General features: G+C 46.3%; 3 protein-coding genes and 1 long non-coding RNA gene across 4 annotated transcripts; 1 reads left to right on the forward strand and 3 right to left on the reverse strand.

Moving 5' to 3' along the window:
• Positions 1-508: 508 nt before the first annotated feature.
• Positions 509-15,676, reverse strand: ccnjl (cyclin J-like). Its single transcript, XM_076164930.1, has 6 exons — positions 15,362-15,676; positions 14,644-14,751; positions 11,662-11,872; positions 4,169-4,468; positions 3,906-4,065; positions 509-3,427 (listed from the first exon to the last, which is right to left on the reverse strand). The coding sequence occupies exons 2-6, from the start codon at positions 14,719-14,721 to the stop codon at positions 2,896-2,898; spliced, it is 1,281 nt and encodes a 426-aa protein (XP_076021045.1). The 5' UTR covers positions 14,722-14,751; positions 15,362-15,676; the 3' UTR covers positions 509-2,895.
• On the forward strand, positions 5,433-9,784 carry LOC143011912 (uncharacterized). The gene is made up of 3 exons (XR_012964952.1): positions 5,433-5,916; positions 6,947-7,068; positions 9,521-9,784. It is a non-coding gene; the product is annotated as an uncharacterized LOC143011912 (long non-coding RNA).
• Positions 15,677-16,199: 523 nt separating the features above from the next.
• Positions 16,200-18,261, reverse strand: c1qtnf2 (C1q and TNF related 2). Its single transcript, XM_076164975.1, has 3 exons — positions 18,039-18,261; positions 17,502-17,759; positions 16,200-17,377 (listed from the first exon to the last, which is right to left on the reverse strand). The coding sequence occupies exons 1-3, from the start codon at positions 18,064-18,066 to the stop codon at positions 16,731-16,733; spliced, it is 933 nt and encodes a 310-aa protein (XP_076021090.1). The 5' UTR covers positions 18,067-18,261; the 3' UTR covers positions 16,200-16,730.
• Positions 18,262-18,869: 608 nt separating this feature from the next.
• On the reverse strand, positions 18,870-22,756 carry slu7 (SLU7 homolog, splicing factor). Its single transcript, XM_076164974.1, has 15 exons — positions 22,612-22,756; positions 22,219-22,393; positions 21,969-22,122; positions 21,806-21,886; positions 21,529-21,693; positions 21,304-21,369; positions 21,040-21,171; positions 20,807-20,904; positions 20,653-20,720; positions 20,413-20,552; positions 20,149-20,310; positions 19,921-20,022; positions 19,735-19,821; positions 19,506-19,622; positions 18,870-19,379 (listed from the first exon to the last, which is right to left on the reverse strand). The coding sequence occupies exons 2-15, from the start codon at positions 22,383-22,385 to the stop codon at positions 19,200-19,202; spliced, it is 1,719 nt and encodes a 572-aa protein (XP_076021089.1). The 5' UTR covers positions 22,386-22,393; positions 22,612-22,756; the 3' UTR covers positions 18,870-19,199.
• Positions 22,757-23,183: the final 427 nt, after the last annotated feature.

Below are 23,183 nucleotides of genomic sequence, written 5' to 3' on the forward strand. Positions count from 1 at the left end.
ATGTAGTGGAACCCATCATTTCCCAAAAGAGCTGCAGGCACTTCACCCATGCGTCCGCACATGAACACACCCCAAACACTCTGTTCACATGTGTTTATTTTTTCAATGGCACATTCGATAAGAGATCCTTTTATCTTACAGTGTGACATAAAACAGAGCCTACAGGATATAAAAATATAAATCGGGGCGTTTGTGGAGTAATTCTGTTGATCTCGTATCTGACAGGTTGTAGTTTGGTGCTAGTGACGTCTGCACCTTGACCGTGGGAGGGAAAATGCACAGCAAAACTCTAAACTAAAGACAAAATGTATCCGGGACATCTATCAAATCTTGAAGTGGCTGCAATATGCAACATCAACATTGTGTTCAGAGCCCAACTGCCCTCTAGAGGAAAACCAAGCTACAGCAAATCACACAATTATCCAAACAATAAGTTACAAAAACAAAGGATGAACCAGTGGTGAACACCAGACAGTGATGGCTGTGGACATTTTTTTTCAAAACAGAAAACGTATTGCACCTCTGAGAGTTTGCTCATGAGTAATGAGGAGCGAGCAAGTTGAAGTTTACAAAGAAAAAGAGAAATCTACACAAAGAAATCGAAAAGACAAAAGCTTCAACTAGAAACGCTCCGAAAAACAAAAGGGAATGTGGGAAAAATGACAACAAAGCTGTACAGACAAAGTAAAGGCATAGTATCTTAGTACGTATAATAAAAAAAAAAGCAAGTTTTCAGCGGGAGGAGAACATACAGTGCCTTGCTGGAATAGATTTGGTGATTGTGTTAGTGTTGTCGTGTCGTACTAAAGCTGACGGAGAGATTCAGTGTTATCTGAGGAGGAAACGCACGATGACGGATGAATGAATGATTCACGGGTGCTGAGGACAAGGCACTATAACGCGGCAGGATGTCCAGTGTCCGTCGCAGATTCAACAGTTCTGACGTATGAAGTCGTTCATCCGCGGTTAAATTAATCTGAAGAACAACACACACACACACACACACGCACGCACGCACGCTTCTCTTACAACGCCGAGCAGCCATTGGTTTCAATTCAGTCGCAAAATAGCAGACAACCTCGCCGCTGGGGGGTCCGCAGTCGTTTTTTCGGCGTCGCCATGGTAACAAGTGGTCAAACCTCGCGACCGGCACTGGGAATCTGGATGTGTTTACACTTTCACAGGAAGTGGACGATTGGGAACTGCAGCTTCAGACATTTGGGAAGCAATTACTGAAGACTGGCTACAGATGTGTGTGAGCGTGAGCGCGTGTGTGTGTGTGTGTGTGTGTGTGTAGCCAGTAACCACGAGGGTTCTTCCACCGGGATACAAATAGACTTGTTCACTTTTTTAAACCTACGGGCTAACTCAGCAGTCGGTTACTGATTTCCAAGCAGACCGTGGTCCGGTGATGAGGAGGGGGAACATTCCAGAACGTGTGGATGCTGCATGAGCAACTCCACTTTAAAGCAACAATGAGCACAGAATAACGGCAAGGCAGGGAAGTGTCCGCCTTACTAACCTGAGCCTGGATACACAGTTTCTTTGAATGGAGTACAAACACAAACTAAAATATCTTATTCAATGGTGTGGGTTTCTACATTGGTATAAAACGCTAGACTACATCAAATAAAAGGAGTAAGAAATAAAGAGAAGAAGAAGGAAAGCATCATAAATAAAAGCTATGGCATGTTTCAATGGCATCATATTCAAGTAATCTTGTTCAAGTCCCTGATAATCAGTGGTTCGTGTAAACATTGGAGTCCTTTAACACAGACGTAGAACCAACAGTTCATAAAGGCAGCAGCAATTCATATATACACAACGCACAACGCACAACCCACACCCGAGTCTCCTTCACCACGCTGGTCCAGTAACAACAGAGTCACAGTCAGGTCCTGTTCAATTCTTTGAGTGGCGTCGGAGATGCTCAAACGTAAAGGGCGAGGAAGAAGAGGAGGAGGAGGAGGAGGCCTGTGGCTGCAGAGCCCCACACTCACCTGAGGAGTGGATCCAGTGTGTGTGTCTGTGTGTGTGTGAGAGAGGGCTCTGCCACAGGGCTGCACTTTGGAGATGAAAAGTGGATACATGAGAGATGAGGAGAGAAACCCCGACAGACTGCAGGCACGGTAGCGCTGCAGAGCTCACCTGCTGTGCTCACAACAATGAATTCCTCACCTCCTCTTCGGCTTCATGTGATGAAGGAATCCACAGTAGGACCCTGCAGCTCTACTCGACTCCCAGCATTAGATTGTGGAAAGTGGAAATACTTCAGTTTTGCCAATACTTAAGTGACAGACACACAAGCTTCCCTGTCAAGTCACCCAGCCTGTGTCTGTGTGTGTGTGCTTCCACCTCCCACATGGTCAGTCAATTCTCTTTTTTTAATATGTCTCTAAATGTGTTCATATTTTTGGATTCAAATAAAGAAGCAGCTAAATGCTCTTATGGGAGAGCCGTAATGTTCTGTGTGTGTGTGTTCTGATGATGAACTCAGCTCTCACACAGCTGAGAGGAGGCACTGCACGAGGTCGCTGTTCAGATCAGACTGCTGCTGCTGCTTTCATCTCATTCACAGTGATGACAGTTAGAAAACAAAGTTAGAAACCGGTCCAAAAATATGGCAATAACAAATGTCCTGACGTCTGAGTGTGACTTGAGTCTCTGTTACGTCAGTGTGATCACTTCTACTGGGTCTTTGTTGCCTTTGGACCTCTGTTTACGCTTGAGGCGTCTCTGTGATAGGGAGGAGGGCGCTGGGCGAGCTGAGGGCGCCACGGTGCTGACGGAGAGAGAGAGGAGGTCTGTGAATGGATGTTTGGGGGGAGGAAGGTGGGACGGATGCACAGCGGTGCAATCCCTGGGGGGTTTGTGTTCTCTCTCCGTCTCCTGGCGTCACCTGTCGAAGCAGCCGGCTGTGAAGGCGTGATGGGCCCCCAGGTAGCCGCCGCTGTAGGCCATGCTCAGGCAGTGGCGGGGCTCTCCGGCCAGGGCCATCTGCATGGAGATGGGGCCTTGGAGCGGGAGAGCGCGAGGCCCCGGCTGGAGACCGGCAGTCATGGATGGGTAGGAGGGGAAGCCCCCCACAGGAGTAATGGAAGGGGCCCCAGTAAGCAAACCCATTCTGTGGCTCTGGAGGAAGTCCTGAGACATGTTCACCATCGGCCCCAGAGCCTGGGACTCAGCTAAGGCCTGCAGCTGGGACAGAGATGGCGAATGCTGGGCCAGGTGAGGGAATGCGTCCGGCTGAAACAGCAGCTGCTGGGGGGTGGAGGTGGAGGAGGTGGAGGAGGAGGAGGAGGCCGGTCTCTGGATTGCCGACGACGGGGAGAGGTGAGACGTCTGGGGCTGTGACTGCAGAGAGGACGGCCTGTGAGGAGGAGTGGATTTGGTTTTGTTGGCCTCCTTTACATCGTTGTCATGAGCGCTGCAAAGGAGAGGCAGAAACGTTTCACTGACTATCGCAACAACATGGGAAAGAAAATCAATATGGAGACAATTTAGTGGCCAATTAGAAGTGAAACACTGAATGTAGAGGAAAACACCATGGAAGGGAACGACACATGGTGGAACACATGAAGAGGAGCACAGATTGACCTGCACTAAACCTCTCCAACGCCCACAACCAGTATCAACATGTGCAAATAATCACAGACGAATAAACACACGCATTGTGTGCTGACCAAACCATGAGGCACTCATTTACAATTACCCAGCATCCATCTCTCTCAGCTTAGAGAATCAGATAATAGCCCGTCTGATAAACTCATCAAAATCAACCTGTGTTGATTAAAGCAGCGGGCCTCTTATCTAAAACCATGAACCCTCTGCTCTGTGTGTGTGTGTGTGTGTGTGTGTGTGTTGATGGCAGTGTGGGGGGAGCCGAGTGTGTGTGTCCTCCTTACAGCAGCATGAGTTCAATGCACTGGGTGAGGTGGTCCCAGGTGTAGCCTGTTAGCAGATGCAGCGCCGTCGTCCAGCTCGGGGAAATCTGGAGGCAAATGCGAGACGCTGCCACGCACGCGGCCGCAACCTGGGACGGCCGGAAACTCAAGAAGGCGTGATCTATGAGACGCACACACACAAACACAGAGACAACACAATGACCAACCCTGTCCACTTTACTGTCAAGTTGCGCGTGTAAAGCAGCCGCTCCTCCATCGCTCACCTTGCAGCGACACCTCTAGGAAGTAGTGTGTGTACTTGTCCATGAAGGCCTTGGTCTTGGAGAGGGAGGAGAGGGGCCAGCCGTTGTACAGGTCCCCCTCCTGCACAGAGGCATGGAGGTAGTAGTCAATAAAGTGAGCGGGTGTGGGCATGCAGAGATTCCAGCCGAACGTCTCCAGCAGCAGCAGCTCCATCTTGATCAGGTCCTTCTTGTTGAGCACCAGGTTCAGGCTGCACATGAAGCCCAGGGAGTTCAGCTGCTCCAGTTTGGGCACCCGGTCCTCCTTCTCTTCAAATTTACCTGGAGAAACAAAACGAGCAGATACAGGGAGGTTAGCAAAGTGGTGATCATGATTATTAACTATTATGGTCTGGTTACCATCTCAATATCTGACACCTAATGAGGTCAGTCCATCAGATCTCTTCATCTTCAGCTGCCTGTGCTTTGATCACCGTTTGTGTTCCAGGTGCAGGCAGCGAGATAAGACAGAGCAACGTCTCTGACTCGTAGGCGGATTCTATCTTGTGCGTGTGTGTGTGTGTGTGTGTGTCTCCTGTGTGCAGACTGCATTTACACCTGGCTAGGATAGTAGGATGTGCAAACGCTTACATAACTCAACTCATCACAAATCAACCAAAACGTCACAGCAGAAGATTTAGCCTCATCTCAAGCCTCATTCTGTATTCAATACATCTTTAAGAATGTATTGAAATGGAACAATGCATGCTCGTGTTTCTTATTTGCTATTATTGTAGGAATATTCTAATCTGTAGCCTTTGTGCTGAGCGTAAAGAGTAAAGTCTGATGTGAACAGGTGGTGCTGCAGGCTGCCAATCCTCCCCTTATGCTGAGAGTCTTTACAAAGTGCTGTGCTAATGGAAACAGGCTTCCTCTCAGGCCCGATGACACGGGAAGATTTATCACAAGATTAAAGCAATATTACATCCAAGACTCTCTCTGGGTATCCTTTCAACAGACACAATGTTTAATTATCAAAACCTGTCTGCGCTTGGAAATGTTTGAGCAGATTAGGGAGCGAGTCGAGCTTTAAGGATTTGACACACAGCACCGTGTCAAACTAAGGAATTCAGATGATTAAAAACACGATAGGAGACGTCGAACAGATCATTCTGAACACTGCTGAAGGTAAGAACGTGTGTCATAATGCCAAGACGGTGGATTTCCATTCAAAAGCAATACATTTGCATCTAAAAATAGAGCTTAGTGAGATGGGAGTGGAGGCTCAGCAACGTGCAGCTGGTTGACACGTTGTTACCAGGCACCAGTGGCTCCATTGAGAATGTGGGCTGGCTTCCTAAGCATTAGTAATTAAGCACACTACTATTCAACATCTGGCCATGAAGCTAAGCTATTAGCCTAACAAGCCCAGAATGCGTCACTTTAGACTGGAGTGTGTGGAGCTCTTTATGTGAAATATGTAAGTACCTTCTGAGAGAAAGCCAGCCAACCTGATCAACATCTCTCTCTCTTTCTCTCTCTCTCTCTCTCTCCTTCTCTCTTTCATTCAGGCGAACCCCCACCCACCCCCAACACATCCTCCTTTCCATAGCAACAGCCTGAGGCCTCATGGGACTATATGACCAATGAAGAGGGGCGATACTGCCTTTAATCCTCCGGTCCTGCAGGCCTCTTCTGCTCAAACTTTTAGAACGAGGATGAGGAGGTGTCAGGTTACTCTGGAGCCTGCAACCTTAACTACACACAGCCTTTCCCCGACACACAGCCGGGTAAGAAATCCATGGATAACCTCTACAAAACAGAATCAATTTACAGCCGGTCTTGAATTGAATGGCGACTGTAGGAGCGATTCATGACGTTACATCCATTTTATATAGTTAATGAGTTCGATTCATCATAACACAAATCCACTTTGGATTTCTAATAACCTTCAGCTGGGTTTAGATTGGGCTTCTTTTACTCTGAAATAGTTTCAAACCAACAGAATGGGAGCTTTGTTGAAGTAGATAGTAAAGTGGGTCTTCTGAGCTGTGTGTGCCGTAGTGTGTCAGTACTGCGGGCGTCTTTGATGGACTTAATGAACCTCTTTATGCCCACGTCTGGGGCAGCAGGGGAGTCTTCTTACCGAGTGTGAGTTTTACCACTCGTGTTGCGACCTACCATTAAGCAGAGAAGAGAGAGGGGACGGCTGGGGGGGGGGGGGGGGGAGGGAGGGAGGGAGGGGGGGTCTGCAGCCCAACAGGCCAGAGGGATAATTAGCACACAGGCAGTAATGGCATCTCCCCTGCAGAACAGGAAGCGCAGTGAAACGGGGCCGTTTACACCCACCGGGGAGAGTTCCAGGGCCCAGTCCTCACTCGCCCCTTTCTCTCACCCTCACATCCTCTGGATCCAGTGATCCGTCTGCGGCTGGACTGCTGTGTCCACACAGACGCCGCCATAATAAAAGAAGGCCATCAACGCCCCCAATCACCACACAACACCAAAGACTTTGATCTAAAGGCCGACGCAGTGCGAGTCAATCTCCTTATTGTGCTCTGTGATCACTCTGCTGGGTTTCTACTGTGGGGAGAATAGGAACAGGAGAAACATGACATAGATTAAAGATCTGCTTTCAAAACAAAATCAACAAACCGGCTACAGAGGAACCTGCAGCTGAATGATTTTTAGAGCAACAAGCTGGTTTGACTTAACAAAAGAGTGGAGCGTATATTACAGCCTGTGTGTGTGTGTGTGTGTGCGTGTGCGTGTGTGTGTGGCTGTTATGTTTCACTGTGCATTCCTCTCCTCTGAGTTCAGTCTACCTGGAATGCAGGTGGCCAAGCGATCCTATCTGAAGTCAGTGAGCGGAGAAGAGATACTGTGATGGAAAACAGCAACTCCATGCATAAGAAGGGCAGAGCTCCCGTCTTCCCTCACAGGTGAGGTACGGCAGTGTGTGAGTGGACGTCATTTGGAGAGGATGAGAAAGGTGGGATCAACAGGTGAGGGGTGAGAGGACACGGGTTAGGCAGAGGTAAGGGCTGGATGCAGGGCCTCCTCCCAGGTGTGTTGTTTGAGGAGGGGATGGGGGATGGGCGCTGGGCAGATACGGGGCTTTTAGGAAACCTGAGAGCTGCACTCTCATGCATAGAATGTCCCGTTTCTGCTGGTCTCCACTTTCGCTGGCGTCAGGGAATTTTCGTTACCAAAACACAACGTCTCTCCTAAAGAACCAGGGCATCAAATATGTGTGCATCCTCCTGTGCTTTCATAGTCCAATGAAAAATGAAGTCTGACCTAAACAACCAAAGCTCTCTTCCTTTCTCCTTTCCTTCATCATTCTCTTCCTCTTCCTCTCCGACTTGACAGCCGTGCAGGAAATTCCTCTGCTCTTTAAATGCTTTTAATTTGCGGCATCATCTTTCACTGGGGGTGTGAAATTGGTCACAGCTCGATCACAGAACCTCTGTGTTGCCACCCCTGACCCGGCAGCTCTCACAATGTAGGCCTGGGCCGACCCTTGACCTTTGATGCTAACGCCTGGGTGACCAGGGAGAATCTTAAGAGTGTGTGTGTGGTGGGGGGGGGGGGGCTGTGCCTGACTGAAGACATGCGTTGCATTATGGATGATAGCTGAGACAAAGGATGGAGGTGGAACAAACAGCTGAAGACTTTAAACTATAGAATATTGAATGACTGATTGTGTTATTTATACTGCAGTGTGTGGACTGTAGTTAAACCAGAGCTCTAAAATAAACAAAGGATATGTGGGGCTACACGTCTACACACCCCAACATAATTTCATTAATTAAGAGAGCCCCATATGACAATTCCATTACAATTATTGTCAAACCTCTGACGGGGGAGGGGGGGCGATGGGAGAAGTGGGTTCCTGATCATCTACATTTCTGGGAGCCCTGGTTCGGTTCTAACATGCCCCATTTTGCAGGCCGCCACCTCTCCCTCCCCTTCTACCCTGTTTAACATCAGCAGCCAACCTGCCTTTGAAGTATTGCTCTGCTCGTTTCCCAACCCCCCAAGGATGTGGGAGTGTTTTTACTGGCTGCCCTGTCCCAGGACGGCTCCCCCTGCTCGTCCCCACAAGGTGAGATGACGAAGCGGGAGCAGTGACACAGACGGGACGCCACCACAACCAATCACACGCTTACGGCCCATAAAACGCTCATGTCTTGTGAAGAACTAGACTTTCATTGGATATTCACAGATGTTATTTTATTCTAAATTAACCAAGCACTCTCTTAACAGATCTAAAATAGTGTTCAATCCCTTAAGCTAATCAGGACCAAATCCATGTTTATCACAAGGTTGCTAGAGCAACCATATCATCATGTAGCCCTCTTAGCTTATGGCGACCTCCCATAGCCAAAGGAAAGCACGCTAGCACACACAGCCACCTCCACCCCCTGGACTCTGCTCCCCTCCCCCTCTCTGGGAAGGGGCTGCTGGCTGCCGGCTCTCTGGCTGTCCTGCTTGCATTGATGGGCTTTTGTTTGAGGCCTGACTCGACGAGCATATGGCAGGTGCCCCTCAGCACACAGTGCCTCCCCACCCCCGGGCTCTAAGGCCTGTGTAAGTACACAGTGTAGTTAATGTGTGTGTGGGTGTGCTTCTGGGTGCTTTTTAAATCTGAAACCCTTCAATCAATCAGGTTCACCCGTCAAAAAATACATGATTCAGCCTAAACATTAACGCGCTGCAGAAACGCCACAAGCCCATAAGATTCAGGTTCAGTATTCACAACAACATAACACAAATCCACACAAGGGCACAATAAGTAAGTTATAGTTCCAGCAAGGAGCTCTGATAAACAAAAAGGCACTGTGATGAAAAAATGCTAAACATTCTTGAAGTGGCAGCAGAGCAGCCATGATGGGATTTAGCATAACAAATAACTTGTGTATGCAGAGATGTGACTTCAGGGACCGGGACCTGCCAGGAAGACTGATGTGATCACTGCAGGACATGAAAAGCACAACAATGGAAACTTTTAAGTTTGGAGAGATGCCGTGTGTATGGGAATGAAACGCAAGGAGAGCGACATTCAATTCCCCAGAAGATATGTTTCTCTGAGTTAAGGGAATTAGACGAGCTCTCGCACAATCGGAACATTCTCAACCCTGAAAATGAGTTCATCCATGAACACACATGGGGTTGCGTATACATACTCTAGCTCACACACAAACACACACATAATAGACTAACAGGATTAAGCGGTGACTGCAGAGAGACACAAAAGACGGAGGGATTAATTAACTAACTGCAGAAGACAGAAATGTTTAAAGAAAGACAATGTATGTATGTATGTATGTGTGTGTGTGTGTGTGTGTGTGTGTGTGTGTGTGTGTGTGTGTGTGTGTGTGTGTCAAAGAGCAGGCAGGGGACCCGGAGCAGCCGTTCAATAACTAGGCCAGATTCCAAAGCACCTCGGGACAGACGGAAACCCAAAGCAATGTCTGTCAATCACGGCAGAGACTCCCAGGAGGGATCAGATCCATGAGAGACGGCTTCAGAACGACAAATGAAAACCACAATCATAAGATTTAATAAAAATGTGATACAACAGAGCTCTCATTTGTGTGTCTCTTCAATAGGTCGGGGTTCGGGTGGGATTTCTCCTCTTTTATTTGGTTTGGCCCCCCGTGTCTCCCCCCCTTTCTCTCTTTCCACAGCCTATGATGCGTTTTGCCCCTGCTAGTACAGAGGAATGATGTCACCCTGTAAAATCTGCAGCTATAAGATCATCATACCAACAACCCTGTCATTCGAGTCTCCACGGTTACTGTACATCGTCGTGTCATTTTAACATGGCTGTGCCCTCATTCACATGGACGTCACACATCTTAGTTCCCTTCATCGTTTTCCTTCTCTTCTATTTCTTTTGTGCCTTGTTGTTTTCTTCTCTTCTGTGTGTATAAAATAAGCTCAATAAATTCTCCCATAGCTGGACACTCATTGTAATGCCAGATGCCTTTCTCAATAATAAAATGTGATGAATCTATTAGAGCATCCTGGGTTGGCGATGTTGATATTGCTCCCTAAACTCTTAAGCTATTCTTGGATCCTTAGATTGCTTTTAAATAAAAACCTCTTTCAAGTCTCATATTCAGATTTATCCTACCGCTGAGACCCCTGTGATTGCAAAGATGGCCTGTGTTTGCACACACACACACACACACACACACACACACACACACACACACACACACACACACACACACACACACACACACACACACACACACACACACACACACACACACACACACACACACACACACACACACACACACACACACACACACACACACACACACACACACACACACACACACACACACACACACACACCCTCCCAAGTGTGCGGGCCTGGTTCCAGGCTCCCTCTTTGACGGCATCATTAGTCTAATTACCCATGATGCCAAGGGCTGCATTAATGTACAGAAAACCTCACAGTCTGTTAATCACCAGACAGACACAGAGACACTAATAACACTGCCACAGCCTGCATGAGCAGAGGAAGAAATATTATCACAAATGCTTTGCATGAAACACACAAACACAAAGGCAGAATCTAATTTATATTTAACAGCATTGAAGCACAATGGTTACTAGTTATCAGACCGAGCCATCACCCCCTCTACTCTACTCCAACACAGACATCTAAGGAATGGTTGCAGCTACAAATAAAGAATAACAAATACAAGTCAGTCTAGACAAATAGATTCAAGAATTCAAAGCCTGTGCTGTCACTGTGAATGAGCCTTCAGTCAGCCAGCGGTTGGGTTCATCACAGCAGGGACGTTAGCATGACAACCCAAAGTTACCAAGAATTTTCACAGATAACCCAGCTGCACCTCAGTGACAGAAGGGGGAAAATGACATCCATTGACTTCTTGGGGAGGTGAGATAGTGATTCAGAGTATACGGGACAACAACAACAGGCCCAGACCTGTTATTACAGCCAGGATCAAAGACTCCAATATAAATGTTGAGACACAAACAGACAGACCAGGTTTCTCCTCAAACAATGGCCACATTGTTTTGTTTTTTCAAAACAACATCACTGCTAACAGTAAACTGTCATTACAGGTTATCACATCAGTCAGAAAAGTGGAGCTGAAACAAACAACACCAGGGTTTCCTGAGCTCAACCCAGGTTGCCCTTGTTACTGGAAATGTTTCACCTTGCACCATCTGTGCATAAACCACAGTCAGAGTATCTTTGTTCTCTCTGAAGATTTATGCCATAGCTCAGGTTTACTGGCAGCTTTCACCTAAATGCATCCAAGCAGTCGCAATGAATGAAACATTCAAGGAGAAAAGACAAAACATAACCTTAGTAAAGCCTCAATAGCTTTAAGACCAAGATAAAATATAAATTCAAAGACATCTAAATCTCACAAAGAAAGAGATGAAGATTCGATCTGACACTGAGCAAACCAACTAGGTGAAAATCATGCCAAATGGGACTGGGTGTGGAGAAATAGCTGAGAGGCTGTAAAGGGACTTACTGGCTAAGAGCAGGCAGGACAGGGCGATGACATAAAGCTGCTTGACAGCCACGTCGTAGTGGTCCATGAACAAGTCGAGCAGATAGACAGCCAAGTGCCGCGCTGTGGGACATAGCTGGTAGCGGTTACTCAGGATGGCCAACAAGTCTGCAAAGTACCGGCGCATGCCAATCTGTGGGGAATGGGCCCGGTAGACCGGCAACTTCAGCTCCTGCAGGGGAAGAAGGGTAGAATGGTGAGGAGGGGGGGCAGAAAACCACACGGGGAAGATAGCAGCAGAGGAGAAACAACCGGGTTGTAAAAAAAATATACATAATAATGGTCGGTCATGCATGTTGCCTGCAGACTGGCTTTAGATGGTATCAGGAAGGCTGATGTAGGTAGAAAACAGGCGTATCATGAACAAGACTATATGTACCGTTAGAAATGCCTCAGTTCAATTTAATTCTCCATTACCGAAGAGAACAGGAGCTAATTTGGGTCATTGCAGGGGTCTCTGAGCAGGGGGTTGAGGTAGTAAGGGTGTGTGCGTGTGCGTGTGTGTGTGTGTGAGAGATGGTGATCGGTGATTAGGGGCTTGGTTATCTCAGTGGAGGAGGATGAGGAGCAGATAGGATTAGGTTTCACCCCTAGCACATCTCCTATTCATGTTCAATTAGCTGCATGTGTTTCAAAGTGGAGAGGGAGACACTCGGGGCATTAGCTTTGAATCAGCTCGGGGCGTCTCACCAGTCAGCTACAGGAAACAGGGAGAAAACCCTCTCTAGTTGAAATAAAATCAGCTTTACGATGTGAAAACAAAAATCTTGTTGCATAGTTACACTGTCTGCATTTATTTCTAGAGAATCTCTCTGGATTTCATAAGGGATTGCGGATCAATCGATTAGAGTAAAGGGTCCTAACACAGAAAACATCCACAATGGGTCAGGACATTGTGTTTGTGTAGCAACTTTCCTGTCCCTAGGCCAGTTCACAGTCCCAGTCTACTTTTAAAGTGCAGCTCTACAGAAGCCACCCAGATAAACAACCTATGCTTAGTAGCTTCCAGCAGAACACACACACTTCACCCACAGGGATCGCCTTACACAAACTGTCAACTATTTATTGTGAGCAAAACTTAAACAATACTGATTGTTGGGCCTGACCCTAAAATAAACAGTAACACTCTCCTCCCAAATCCACATGTAGCGACTCCACCCCACTGAGCCCCGGCCAACCATACCAGCCCATCCCCACAGCCCCAGAGCCTCCGGTCCATCTGTCTGTCTGGGGGTCCGAGGGCTGCAGGAGAATGGAGATGGGGGGGGGGGGGGGGTGGGTGGGAGGGGGGGTTGCTGGAGCCAGGGGGGCTGGGAGGGGTCGGGGTGGGGGGGGTGTGTGGGGCGGAGAGGTGCCTTTGTGGGAGACCCGCACCGTAATTAAGGATTCCACAGCTGCCTCTGCCTGATTTGCATGTCTGATAATTTGCCACATGCTACACACCAGCGCTATCTCCCACATCAGGGCATTACCACTGCAGCAAACGTCATTAAGACTGGATGAGGCTGTGGGGGAGCAGACGCCATGGAGGAAATCTGAACAGTGTGAGGGCTTTGCACATTGCTCGGTTATCAAATCCACCATTCTCTGCCATCACAGCTGAACTGTACTGCATGATATTCCTTTATCTGACATGACACACGTCCAGTCACCGCATGGGTTTGAATATGCTACACTAAAGCACGGTGGGTAAATCAAGACTATTGTATTTAACCTTCAAGTGAATACTTAAGGTTCCTAGTGGGATCTGAGAGATTGACAATTGATAGGTCCTTAATCAAATATGATGAACGCAGACACACTGGGCAGCCATGACGGACAGGGAAGCATAATCATCCTGATAGATAACACTGATCCTGTAATCCTCCATCTTCTCTATTATGGTGTGTAAATAGTGTTTTAACATTGGTAATTCTTTTGTGCATATAACTCTTAGTATTACATTTTGGTGGTGGGGTGACTATTTTTCAGGAGGAATTACACTTTAACAGGTCTTGCAGCTGAACTTAAAACTACAGAGCGTAACAACAAAGCAATGAAAACAGTTTCCATCAAGACGAACTGGTTTCATTGTTCCACCTTTGACTTATTCCACTGACTCTATTGTAAAGCCTGTTGCCTGAGCTCTCACCAAAACATGATTACAGGGCTTCAAACTGTAACACCAGACAATATTTGACATTACAAATAACTATACATCATTTCATATGACATCTCTCTGCCTCAACATCAAAGTGAGTCGTTTCATTGGCAGCGCTGCACGCAGACTCTCATGCTAACTGACAGGGGGCTCGTTCTGAGTCAGCGGCCAGCATGAGTAAACTGAATCAAACAGTGTGTAAGTAAATGAGTCATGAGAGTGAACTACAGCGAGAGAGACAGGCAGCTGATCCACATGCTGATATACTCCAATCTAAATTGTACACAGTCATCCCCTCTCCAGCACATACAATCCCCTCATATCTAAAACCTAATCTGTATTAATTTCCTCAGTGTAAAGTTGGCAACAGAGCCCAGGCTTCGCCGTTTGAAGACGCCAGGCTAGTGACAGATGTCTCTACTGAAGTGACTCATGGGAAGAAATATGATCACCCTACAAGGTTAATTAAGACATTCACAATTAATGAGCCTTAACTCCTCCATGTAATTTAATTTAAATCATGTTTAAATATACAACACTGCAAAGTAATCAGATTTTCCTCCCAGCTTTTAATGCCGTGTGCATTACAAACAAACTGTACCAAGAAGACTATGTTGGGATCACACAAGCCTATATTCAAACTGTCAGATATGAGTAAGAAACAGTAGAACACACAGAAAAGCTGGACATTGTTTGTTTATGGTATTGTACGTCATCTCAACCATAAATTGAGACAGATTTGGTTCATACTGGGAACAAAATAACATGTTTTTTCTGCTTATAATGCTCTAAAACAGACTCACCTTGATGCGGAGAGACTGATGGATATCTGCTGCCAGCTGTCCTTTCCACCATTGCAACTCTCTCTCCATCTTTCCCATCCAGAGGAGGTTCCAACACTCAAGTATGACCTGCAGAAACAAATTGAAAGTACTTCACTAAGCCGCATGCTCAGTGGCCATGGAAATGTAAGTTACCTGTGGAAAATGTAAGATTGGATTAACTGCGAATGAACTAAATGTCTCTATTTATTCTATATGGGTTGTAGGCTTTCTTCAGCACGTTGTAAAGGCTTTGTTTTCGCTTTGAGATGATTTAATAAGTCTGTTTTGATGTTCTGTCCATTCGTTTGAGGCTTCCACCACTACAGGCCATTTTCCACGCACGGGAATTTAAATGCCTCAGTTAAATGTCCTCTCGACAGTACAACAAGTCAAACTAATCTGAGCAACCTACGGCGAAGTAACTTTAAATCATTCTGTGTATCTCGACGGAAATTTGTTGTCGAATTCACGCTTTGCTTGTCACTTCCAACACGTACTTCGCCACGAGACACCGACCAAATAGTGAGCCGAAACAAGTTAACTGGCCACGGGGCTCAACATATATTCGCCTCATTTACAAAACAAAACACAAAGGCAACAAAACGAGAACGGTCAGCACGGCGATGTATCTGATCTTTGTCCAGGCCAGAAACTGGAGAAACTTTCCATCTGGCTGGATGTTCCATGTGCCACTCACCGCTCCGTCGGGAAATGCCCCCAGACCCCTTTGTCTCAGTCCGACATCCTGAATGGGAGAACTCCTCTTCGTCTCAACTTTGCCTTTGCCCTCTTTTTTCGGCGAAAAGTGAGAGTTCAAATCCCTTGACAAGTTGGTAAAACAGCGGCCACCGACGAATCCCGGCGAGAAGCGTTTGGTTCTGCCGTCTCCGCCGAACCGTAGGCACTTTTCGAGCGTTTTCCTCCGCCGCTTCGCTCCGGTGGCTCCGCTGTAACAAAGTAGCCTGCTCGGCTGCACCAGCTGCTGCTGTTGCGGTGTGAGGCTCGTGCACTAGACGTGAGGCTGCATGCGCGGTGCAGTATGGGAGTTGTGGTCAATCAAATCCGCATTAGAACTACAAAAACACAACCGAACTATTGGCATTAATTCCCACATTTATAACGCTGTTCTTCGTGCTACTCCTGTACCATAGAACATACTGTTTTCTGTTTATTTATGGGCTTATTGGAAAGGGATATACTGTGACCCGGCCGTTTTTATATCTTTAAATACAAATATTTAATGTATCACAGCACACTCGGCCATCGTGACTGGCAAACACGTGACAGATAGATATCAACATCAATAACTGAGGTGTCTGGGAGTTGTAGTCAATTACAGCCCGCGATGAAATTACAAGAAAACCTCTTCAGTATGTTTTTATCTTTACACAACCGATATCTTTATATTTTATCAGTCAGATAAATGATTTTTTTTAAATTAGCTTTGATAAAACTATAATTATTGGGATCAATAGATTTATTTTTCCACCAGTTTGTTTATTATATTACATTATAGTACACTTATTATAGTAGGGTTTGTGAGTGATGTTATTGAAAAGTGACAGCAGCATAAAGTAATAAGCTATTAGTGTTGACTAAACTAATTATGAGTATGAGCTGTATGCTCTGATACACTACATGCTGCCGCAGGGTTACATTCATGCGCAGCTTTAACAAAATACACAGCCTGTCTATAACCGATTTTTCTCTAAGGGGACAATGGATAAAAGTCATACCAGGTGAAAAAATGTTAATAAACCGGAGGAGGAAAATACTTCAGTTACCCCTTAGAAAAATTCTAGAAACTTAAATAAAATGATTCATTTTGGCATTATAACACAATGGGAATTATAGCCAAATCACATCAGTTTCCACTGTTGAGCTTAATTTAAACCACTTGTAAAGTTGAATTCAACCCTTGTGCGCCATCTGGTGTCAGAACTTGTTACATAGCAACCCTATGCCAGCTGCTAATGCTCACCATTGTTAAGCAAACCCATAAACAATATTTACACACACAATTGTGGTAATTGCTTCATGTCTGATGGAAACAGTTTCAAGGTCCATTAACTGCCACCTTCAGCATTACTGTTTGCTTTTCGATCAGCCTCATGGAGATAGTCCTGGTCAGGGTAAATAAGGAAACCAGTGAAGGTGCTGTCTGTCCAGAAGGGGTCAAAGAAAAGCCCATTCTGCTCCGAGTAGAAGATCTGCAGCCAAACCTGGTCTGACTCCCGCAGCTGGAGAACGGTGGAACCAGACGACACATCATTGTTCCCTGTGTTTGCGTCAAATGTCTTGATCTTGTACTGTCCATTGTGGACCAATCCAATGGCCAGATGTTTATTAGCCAGTGTGATATCATAGGTGAAGTAATAGACCCCAGGGATTGCACAGACAAATTTCCCACTGGTGGAGTTGTAGTGGTTTCCTTCATTGAGCATGATCCGGTTAAAGCGGATGGGCATTCGCTCTTTAGGGTAGCTCTTGGTCACAGCGACAGAGAAGGCTGAGCGGGCTGCTTTTCCACAGCTGCAGCCTCCTGCGGCCCCTTGTTCCCCCACGTCACCCACATCACCCTTTTGTCCACGCTTTCCAGACAGCCCTGCCGGACCACGTAACCCCTTCAGTCCACGGGGTCCAGCCTTGCCGATCACACCTTCACGACCTTTCACACCTGGTTTTCCTGGGTTCCCGGGCTTCCCTGGATCACCTGACAAATAAGATCAAAGAAATGTCTGAATAGCAAAACATTTTAGTATAAAACAACAAATATTCTGTTGTGAGAGGAACTTGTAAATGGAAATTGAGTAAATTGCAAGTAAGTCAATAGTGACCTCTATCGCCCTTTCCGCCCTTCTCTCCGTCTTTCCCATCTGGGCCGTCCTTCCCTGTGGCTCCCATGGGACCCACGGTCCCTGGTGATCCTGGGGCTCCGGGGTGCCCTGCTGACCCCACAGGACCAGGCAGACTACACACTAGCTGGGAGGAGTGGATAGTGATGTTGCGACCTCTCTTGACTGAGGAATATGGCGACTGGGAATAGACAAGTGACAGCAAACAGGACACCACACATATCTGGAACATGATGGCCACTGCGGGATCAGAAGATGAGAATGTCGTTCAACAAAACACACAAAAGTCAGATTTGACTGAAAGACAAAGACAGAGACATGCACATTTTCTCGCACATCCAAAATTGCTTGAAAACACGTACAGCAACCTTTATCACCTAAATGATGAGGTCACATTAATGCTATGAATACTTGGATTATGAGAGACAGGCTACATCGTTCATGCATGAATTATTCAGAACATTCAGACTTTCTTAAAGAGAATGTGGGAGGACAGAAACGAACGGAGAAAGAACTCACCAGCCAAGAAACTATGACCTACGGGCATTCTTCAGCACAATCCAGATCCTTTTCCTACAGAAGCTACGAGTGTTCCTGCATGATTCCTAATAATCGGAGGAGATAGCATTGTTGGGGAGGATTGCAAAGAGAACGCTACACAGCACACTGGATCGCTCTCCATAACATCCGCCCTGTTTAAGCAAGTTCACTCTGCCAACAAATACTTTCACCATGACGTCACTGGATTCAGCTCAGCACAGCAGCATTGCACAGCCGGCAGGGTGACGCATCTGTGTGTGCTGGTGGAAAACAGTCATTAACGTAACAATCATGGCAAGAATGAGAATGTCAATCTACTTAGTTTGTTAGGTGGAATTCAGGTAAAGTTTGTGCATTTTAGCTGACAAGCCCCAGAAGTTTCTCATGTAACTTTTGCTAAATTAATCCAAGAGGGTGGGCTGTGAAATAAAGACTTCCAGATGTTTGTGTTTGTATCACTGACCAATACTATCTAAAAATGTCTGGGTGAGGCAGTGCTTTGTATTCACAGATCTTTTGTATCCAGTTTAGACGTTAAGCCAAATGTACAACACATATATGCATGTGAGTGTGTGTGAGGTGGAGCTTAGGAACACAACTGAATTAAAGTAATGAGTAACTGGGTCATACAAGTTCATCGCTAAGAAATGTAAACAGTGATTCAACACCACTGAGTCTCTTCCTCAAAGGTCACAGCAGGTGAGACTGTTACACACCAGGGAAAACTATGTACAACACACCTTCATCATTAAGGATAACTCAAGCTATGTGTGATTTATATATTCCTTCCAAAAATGATAGACAAATACATACTTTCATATAAAATGGTTTTATTCCACAAGAAGCAAATGTGACTCCACTTTGTGTTTGACTGAAATTAAGTCAATAAGTAAAATGGACATCTAGGAAAAATCAGATTTTTTTCTCTCAGTGACATTAAGCACAATCAAAAGTACACATTACAACTTAACCTCCTATGGTGCCAGAAGTATCAAATGAAACTCACTAAATACTGTACATGTTTGTTTGTTGTGTTTATCTCCACACTGCTGCCAATCAACCTGGTTATGTGATGCAAGAGTTGGAGCCATTATTGGACTGGCAGAGCTGTCAGGGGGAGAGGTGGAGAGTAAGAGGAGATCACTGTCCCAGGAAGGAGGCCATGGGATCGTCAGGGCGACTACGCTTCATACGGAATGCCTCCATCTCCTCCTCTGTGGGCTCCTTCACCTCCTGCAGGCTGCTGTACGGCCTCTTCCTCTCGTCCAGCTGCATCATCGACTCCACTTGCTTCAGCCTCTTGGCCTCTGCTTCCAGGGCCTACAAGGAACACACACCCACACACAGCACAAACATTAAACCACACATGCACACATATGAACTCAGAACCACACAAAAACACACACAAACACACACACAAAAAAAACACACACACACACACTTTACCTTCTTTAACTTCTCTTTCTTTTTCTCTTCATCTTCTGATTCACTATCAGTGTCGTGCTTCTTGTTCTTCCTGCTCTTCTTTTTCTTCTTCTTCTCTTTCATCTTCTCCTTATGTATCTGGTTATAAGAAACACGAGCGTAAATAAGAATAGAATAAAATCCACACGTGTGATGAGGACAAACAATCTCTACTGCTTTCATCATCTACGTACAAATCTTGTTTACTTACCTCCACGAGAGTTTTGGGCCTTTCTTCTTCCTCCTCCTCCTCGGGTTCAATCAGGCCTTCCTCAAATGGAACACAGCTGGTATTGTTCTTTATAATATTGAGGACAAAAGAGAACATGGGTCAGTTATAGGCTCTAGTTGTCTGTGCACTGAACAGTGTGTGAACGCTGAGGGGAGGTCTACTCACTGTAGCGATTCCTGCCTCTCCTGTGCAGTAACTCTGCTTGACCATGGAATGACAGCACTGGTAACCCCAGCAACCATCCTTCCAGTAGGAACCCCAGATACACTGCACACACACACACACCACACGTTTGCTCAATGAATCAACTGTAACAAAACTACCTTATTAGCTTTCATGTTCAGAATAGGCACGGCAACAAAGGGCTCCATGTTCTTCTCCTGCCGTCCTTACAGTGTGGTTGTTGAGGAGCACGTCCTCCTCGTACTTGGACCGGGCCACAGCCTTCTCCAGGCCCTTCAGCACAGCGCCGTGCCGAGAATATTCCACATAGTCTTCTGTCTGGGCCAACAGCAGCTCCCGTGGAGGAGCATCCAGGTGCTCTTGGCCTCCATACTGTTGGACACACACACACACACACACAGAGTAAACCCATCTACTAGGATGAACACACAGATATTTGACTGCTGCTACGTTCAAGCGCTGTCGGCCACATACCCTTTCCAGGATGCTCTCCCTCTGCATTTCTTTGAAGTCCTCCTTCTTGACCTTGAAGGAGCTGTGCAGCAGCTCCAGCTTGGTGGGGTCGGCCTGCAGATGCACCTCTGATCCTCTCTCGTAGGCCTCCCAGGCAAACACTAACACACACACACACACACACAACACATTGACACTAGTAACCAAAGCTACAAAGACAGAAAAATAGTCTGAGTGTAAGAGAGTAATAAGTAAACTCACGCTGTGTCTGAGCCATGGTGATGGTGTCGCCGCTGTAGCGTGCAAAGTTGTCTCCAGCATAGCCGACTCTGTCAGACACATCAGGTGGAGAAAGTTACCTCAAGGGAAACTCAATAAGAATCTGAGAGGAGTGCAGAGATAAACAGCAGCTTACTCATCAGGATTCATGCCGGTGTTGGAGTACGGGTTCTCTCTCATCGCTCGAGTCTTGGGATCGTAGTAGGCAGAGTTTGGATCCAGATTCCTTAGGTACTGCGAGAAGCAAAACACAAGCTCAGTCACTCTCCCGTCTTGTTTACCACACTCCTCTCCCAATGTCTCCTTTGCATTTGTTTAGTTAATCGGTAAAAGCGTTCCATCCTAACAGAGTGAGTGAGTGCCTCTTACTTTAGCTGTGTCTTCTCTGATACGCAGATTCCTGACTGTGATTCGTCTCTTGGAGTCAAAGTTCTGACCCGGCATGTCGATGTCATCGGCATATTTATCTTCATCTTCATCTTCGCTGCCATGTTCCCGCTCCTGCAGAAAGAAAAAACAATTCCCTGTATTAAATCTTGAAGTCATAGTGGTTTTAGCTGAAGTTCTTGGACAATCCTGCATGTGTCCCTTCATAACAACATTCAATAGATGCGGACATGACTGAATACTTACAGTTTGGTCCAGTTTCCCTGAAGCCAACTCATCCTGAAGCTTATGGGCCTTTAGTGTCCTTTTGGCCTGAAGAAAACAGATAGTCATGTTATAGAATCCAGTTAACTCAGATAAAACAGTGTAATAACATGTAAATACTGAGTGATGTCATTCAGTTTAGTATTCTCAATTGCTCGATCTTAAGCTTAACCAAGATCGGCTTAACCCCTGCACTGGACTGCTTACCAGGTCTACTTTGGCGTACTCCTCCACGATGCGGTGGTGTTCTTCTGGGTCGTAGCCGTTCCAGCGATCCCGCTTGCCATCGTAGTCCAAATCCAGCAGGATCTGACTGTGTTCATCCGGAGCGATGCTTGTGCCGGTGAACTTTGCTCCCACTTTTCTGGGTCTCTGGTGAGAGGAAAGCGAAGCCAAGACGTGAACAGATATAATGAAGGATAATTAACAAAATTTAAAGCAATTGAGAGACGGAAGGTTGTTTGGAAGGTTTGATCAGCTTTACCTCTAAACAGTCTTTCTTCTTGTGCGTCATTGCGCCGCAGTTTTCGCAAGAACCTTTACGGAATTTGGTGACGACTGCGCCCTGCAGAGACAATTTCAGATATTACCACGAGTAATATTCACTTTAATAAGCTTTGTTGTTATAAATCCGCCCTCATTCTGACCTCTTGCACTCCTCTCTTGTACCACTCTGCAATGTTTGAGAACTGCGGCTCATTCTCCTCCTGCGGCCTCTGATGCTTCAGCGTGGGCCTCTTAGACGGGTCGATGTACCACGGTACTGATGAGATGTACTGCGGGATGTGAGGGTTGATGTCCCTGAAGAGAAACAGAACCACAAGACATTCAGAGGTCCAGAACCGTCCAGCTTTGACAAGAGTCTCTCCTCCTATTATTCGGGGTTCCACAACTCACTTCCCCTCCTCGTCCACCTCGGCTGGAGCGTTTCCCAGCTTCCTCTGCTCCTCCAGCTCCTTCTTCTTCCTCCAGTCCTCCCTGGTCATCTTCTTGGGCTCATCCAGACCCACCATCCCCTCAGGGACCGGGACCGGGATTGGGATGGGGGTAATCAGCTCCGCCATGGCGCTACCTGCCCGAGAGCACACCTCTTTATTTAACTATTAACTATTACACATGTAGCAAACGCTTTCTGTAATCTGAGGAATATATTTTTTAATATTAGCCATTGTTTACGGTTCACGTTCAACAGGCTGTTTGTTGTGCAACCTAAGCTCAATGTTAACTCGCCGTTAATAACTGGAATAACTAGGAAATAGCTCATAAGTAGTACAACATTGAATTGCTTACCTGGACAAGATTAAAATAACGCAGTTGTTCCTTGCTCCTTGGTAGAGCAGGCGGCCTCTTCCGTATCTTGGAGCCTGTGTTAGCTCGTTAGCTCAGTTGTGTTTTTAGAACGCCACCACCGTCGCCATTTTACATCAACTCGACCTACGTCACATCCTGTTAATGTGGCGCGTTAAGGAAACCAGTTGGCGAGTGCGACATCTAGTGGACACTGCCTGAACTTGTTTGCATGTATGAAAGTACGTCAACATAGGACGTTTTTTAATTTAATTGACATTTTAATTCGGTTTTTTTTATTTGTATTTCCATTATGACAGTAGTAGTGGGAGCCATGAATGGAAGTTGTCAATGAAATCATGAATGGAAGCACCCTTGCTCATTTACCCCACCACTTCATGAATGATGTCACAGTTGTTAATGGGATGATTCACGTCTTGATATAGGAATGATGCAACATACATTTGAGACACACACGACTTGTTGCATAGTGTCTCTAAATTGAAATCACGCCCACCGCAACCTCTCCAAAGATATCTGCATCATGCCGAAGAAGAATCACAAAATGACACGGC

The sequence above is a fragment of the Genypterus blacodes genome, unplaced genomic scaffold, assembly GCF_046128005.1.
Source record: "Genypterus blacodes isolate CSIRO-AG114 ecotype Tasmania unplaced genomic scaffold, CSIRO-AGI_Gbla_v1 ptg000139l_1, whole genome shotgun sequence".
NCBI lineage: Eukaryota > Metazoa > Chordata > Actinopteri > Ophidiiformes > Ophidiidae > Genypterus > Genypterus blacodes.